The sequence below is a fragment of the Myotis brandtii genome, unplaced genomic scaffold (assembly GCF_000412655.1).
Source record: "Myotis brandtii unplaced genomic scaffold, ASM41265v1 scaffold1077, whole genome shotgun sequence".
NCBI lineage: Eukaryota > Metazoa > Chordata > Mammalia > Chiroptera > Vespertilionidae > Myotis > Myotis brandtii.
In genome coordinates this window covers 1,307,258-1,311,784 of record NW_005353666.1, presented here as the reverse complement: position 1 = coordinate 1,311,784, position 4,527 = coordinate 1,307,258, and the positions used below count along the sequence as shown (strand labels likewise).

Sequence of the window (4,527 nt, the reverse complement as noted above, 5' to 3'; positions counted from 1 at the left end):
GCCACAGCACCCCCCCCCAGCCCCCGAGCCACACAAACTCGCTAAGCGACTCACGCCTGCTTATCTGAGCTGTTGTAATAAGAAGTTACCCTTTGAAGTTTTATTTTAAATAGAAACGATTGAGAATAAAGTACATTCTCCCTTAGAAATAAATCAATCGTTAAATACAGCTGATGAAATAAAGAGCAACATAACACAGAAAATGACAGCGGATTCAGTGTAAAAATTCTCCCCGTTTCACTGAGAGCAAAACCTCTTCACGGGCCCCTTTGCCACGTAGGGCCGTGCGTTTAACGTTCGCTGACGGTGCACTTCAGGGTGGAAAGGAAGAAACGGGGCCAAAGAAAGATGACCCCAGGCCGGGTAACAGCAAACAGGAGACTGAACACAGCACACAGGGAGGGGCGTGCTGACCACGAAAGGAAAAAACAAAACTCCGCTAAAGACAGTGCGTGGAACCCTCGTGGTGGGACGCGGAGTGTGGGAGGAGAGCACTTCAGCCCTCACTCCAGGGCCTTTGGCCGCTGCTGGACGGGATGCAGCCCAGGCCATGAGGGCTCAGGGGGCCACGGAGGATGGGGAGGAAGGGCGTGCCTGGTGCAGAGGAGCAGGACCACAGCTGCTCCCACTGCGGTCCCCATGAGTCAGCATCAGCAGGAGCCAGCAGCACAGTGCCTGCCCAGCAAGAGGCAGACCCACACCCTCGGGCTCAGGCGTGACACGGCCTCGCTTCGTGGGTTCCTGCGGCGTCACCTGCATATCTTATCACTTCTTCACATCTCAGAAGACAAGTGCAGGCACCCTGGTGTGATTATGCAGGACCCCCCGCCACACACACACACACACACACACACACACACACGCCTCCCTGCCCGCTTGCAGTCACCACGGAGCCCGGCGAAGTCCCAGGGGACACCCTGCAGACTCAGTCAGCTGACCGCTCCGGAGGCCTGGCCCCATCGAGGCACACGCTTCCACCCCGGTGAGAGCCCACCGCCTCCCCGGAGGCCAGGCTCAGAGCAGGTGCTCTCCCGGCTCAGGGCGTGGACTTCTGATCGGGTGAGACTTACCAGGTCATGGACAGGAACTGCAATATGCAGAAGAGCACGGCCAGCCCCTTCTTATGCCACTAGCACAGGGAAAACAGAAAGAGCGAGTGAAGGATCTTTCAAGATACTCTACGCCAGCGGTTCTCAACCTGTGGGTTGCGACCCCTTTGGCGGTGGAACGACCCTTTCACAGGGGTCGCCTAAGACCATCCTGCATATCAGATATTTACATTATGATTCATAACAGTAGCAACATTACAGTTATGAAGTAGCAATGAAAATAATTTTATGGTTGGATCACAACATGAGGAACTGTATTTAAAGGGCCAGAAGGTTGAGAACCACTGCTTTACGCCTACCTTTAACTCCCTTCAGAAATGTAAGATGATAGCTCCATTCTATCAGATTTCAGTATGACAAGGTTACGATGCAGTAGATGTGAAACTTAACTACCTGTATCCACCCATTTCCATACTCTACACGCCTGGCATTGAGCCAACACGCCGCACAGCACACACAGGCTGCACGCACGCCTCTGCATGGTTAGGGCTTGGAGGCACGTGAACATTTCCCTCGGTCAGCAGAGCTGCATCCCCTGTAGAACTTACAGATCTCACTCTGTCTCAGGTGCCCCTTTTGTTGCATTACTTTTTGAAGGAAAACTGCATTTTACTGTGATCTTCTGGAATAATGCATAATAAACAGTTTCCATGATTTTTTAAATGATCCACTTTTAGAATTCCTTGTCCATTTTTAATGGTCATTTATTTACTTTTTATTTAATCTACTGCTTATAAATCAGCAGGCTGCCAGCCCATTCCAAAACCGGAAAGCCATTTCCACAGGGACATGCAGAGATTGCTAAGACCTTTCCTTGCGCCCGTGACTGGGATGTGGCTAGTAATTCTCCCGGGCGACGGGGCAGCAGCCTGAGCACAGGGAGGACCCGTCAGCTCTGCCCGTTTCCGCTGCAGAATCCGCGGCAGGTCTGTCACCAACCGGACGTCACCATCCACGTGGGGGACACTGATCTTTGGTGGGTTTGAGGGGTGGACTGGGAGCTCCTTTGAGGGGACAGTTAGTGGGAAGCAGGCGTGGCCAGGTACTCACCCACAGAGCAGCGCACAGCGTCAGCACGAAGCACAGCTGGGGGAGGAGAGAGAGCGCGGTGAGTGTGCGTCCTCGCAGAAGCTGGACTTGAAGCACATCGCCGCCTGTGGTGGCATGGATGCCGCCACAGAGCACGGCCGAGCCAGGGGCCCGCTCTGCAGTTCGCGGTGCTACTGACCCCAGGGGTGATGACCGCAATGCTCCCTGCACACGGAAGCACCCGGAGGAGCCTCTGCTGAGGGCGCCCACAGAGAGCGTCTGCAGAACGTTTAGTGACGGAGCTGCTCTCAGGGGCACTGGGTTATGCTGATGCTCAGGACCAGCTCCGCCAGGTGTCAGCACAGCTGAGCGCACGGGAGCCGAGCCGCACGGGAGCCGAGCCGCACGGGAGGCCTTTCCCACAGAGAGGGCCCATCACTCCCATCCGTGCCCAGGAGGCAGGGAGCCCAAGGAGGGGCAGGTGGCAGCTCAGCGACAGGCAGGGGGTCTGGAGATGGAGACCCAGGCGAGAGCCCAGCTCGGACGCCACTAGCCGAGTGTCCTTAGTTAGTTATCGGGTCTAGTCCTCGGTCACCTTCCCTCTGAAAGGATAGTAGCCACCCACCTGCTCATCTGTAGTGAACAGATCAGAGTGTGTCCCTCACATGCTGGGGGGGGGGCACTTAGAAGGTGCTAAGTGTCAGCATTTCTTTCCCTTCGTCAGGCACCATCCTGTCAGCAGCAAACGAGGCCGTCCGACTGCGAATGCTGACGAGTCATCACCAGTTAGATCCGAGGAGTAACTCGCAGTCCCTGGGGAAAGGGGCTGTGTCTCTAACGTCTGAACAGCCCTCGGCCCTGCCTGCCATGCAGACACTGCCATTCGGGTCTCCGGTGCCCCGGGCAGAATCAGCCGTGTGACAGTGTCAGTCTCCTAGACAGGTCACCGTCAGCGCACCTGCTGCTACAGGAGCTGCCACAGAAAGTCAAAATGACGCGGCTGACCTCTTCGAGGTCAATGCGATACAATGCAATGAGTATGGTGACGTTGAGTAAGGACACAAACAAAAAACTAGGCTACAAAGTTTTTCTCTAGTCAGGAGGAGGGCGAAGACACAGTTACCCTGAAAACATTCCCTAACTTACAAATCTACAAAGATGGTGTTTAAAAAGCGAGTTAAGAGTTAAAAGGACAAAGTAGCTGTGCTAACATTTCAATTCAGGAGCTTTAAGGGGAGAGCTCGGAGGAGACACAGGACAGCACGTGGCGCGGGTTCCCGCTGCCATCGCACCCAAAGCGACGACCCACGAACACCCCCAGATGCATGACGATGAAAACTATACGTTTCTGACACAAACATCCAAAGACAAGAGAGCCCTGAATTAGTGGGACCGATGGCCGGGGACAGAGCCCACGGCTAGCGACGCCTGCTGCTGCGAGTGTCAGCCAGCCGACGGAGGGACAGCGCCAGGGACAGGCCACTGAACGACTGCCAGCCCCCCTCCAAGAGCGCCCACAGCAGCCCACCAAGAACCGCTCGTGGCTGGACCACGACACGCAGCAGCTCTGACTCCCTTCCCTGGAGCTGCCAGGTGAGGCCGATGCTGTGGGTGACACCGTGTCGCCCCACTGCCTCAGCCCGAGGACGCCACTATCACGTGCAACAAGAGAAATGTGACAACGGCCGGCAGAAAGACAGGCCATTGGTGGGAAACAATAAAGCAACCAACCCCTCAACGGAAGCCTTTGCGCCTCCGCCTTTACTCACCAGCATGATGATGGTGGCGAGCAGCCTCGTGGTCTCGAACATCTTCTTCAGCTGCTTGAAGGGCCCCATCAGAAAGCATGTGCTGTGGGCGACAAACGGGGGCTGAGGGGCGCCGGGCGGTCCTGACGTCCACGCGTCACCATCTCCAAGTCCGGCTCATCTTCCTTCACACCGAGGGGACCCGAGCCTCCAGGAGACACAAGTGCCCCTTCAGAGAACCAGGGGCCCCAGCGGCCTGAGCTGACGCCATCGCCACCACTTCCTGTCCATGCTGGTCCCATCGGACCAACAAGAAACAAGACCAGGGCGGCAGGGCCAAGCCAGCAGCCACACCGAGAGGTGCCACGCCAGCTTCACCCAGCCCAGGCGGGGCGGGCGGCAGGTGCGAGCCCGGGAGGCTGGCTGAGCTCAGACAATACCTCTGATCCAGAACGTTCCTGAGAAAGACGGTCCCCTCGGAAAGCGAAGTGCACAACCGCGGGCTCATAAATCTGACAGCTGCCCCAGCAGACACCAATACACCCCCACGCGCCCAGGATGCTGCAAGAGGAGTCCCAAGGCCAGCCCCCTTCCCCTGCCTCCGCGCCCCTGCCCCGACTTCCTGCACCACCCCCCCACCC

General features: G+C 56.9%; 1 protein-coding gene across 1 annotated transcript in view; it reads right to left on the bottom strand.

Moving 5' to 3' along the window:
* SFT2D1 (SFT2 domain containing 1) overlaps nucleotides 1-4,527 on the bottom strand; it is a gene marked incomplete at its 5' end in the record, with an annotated part of 7,158 nt that overhangs the window by 1,207 nt on the left and 1,424 nt on the right. Inside the window, 3 exons of the mRNA XM_014542417.1 lie at nucleotides 1,071-1,129; nucleotides 2,160-2,195; nucleotides 3,908-3,989. Of these exons, the coding sequence (XP_014397903.1) occupies nucleotides 1,071-1,129; nucleotides 2,160-2,195; nucleotides 3,908-3,989 (177 nt within the window). The remainder of the gene's footprint in view (nucleotides 1-1,070; nucleotides 1,130-2,159; nucleotides 2,196-3,907; nucleotides 3,990-4,527) is intronic.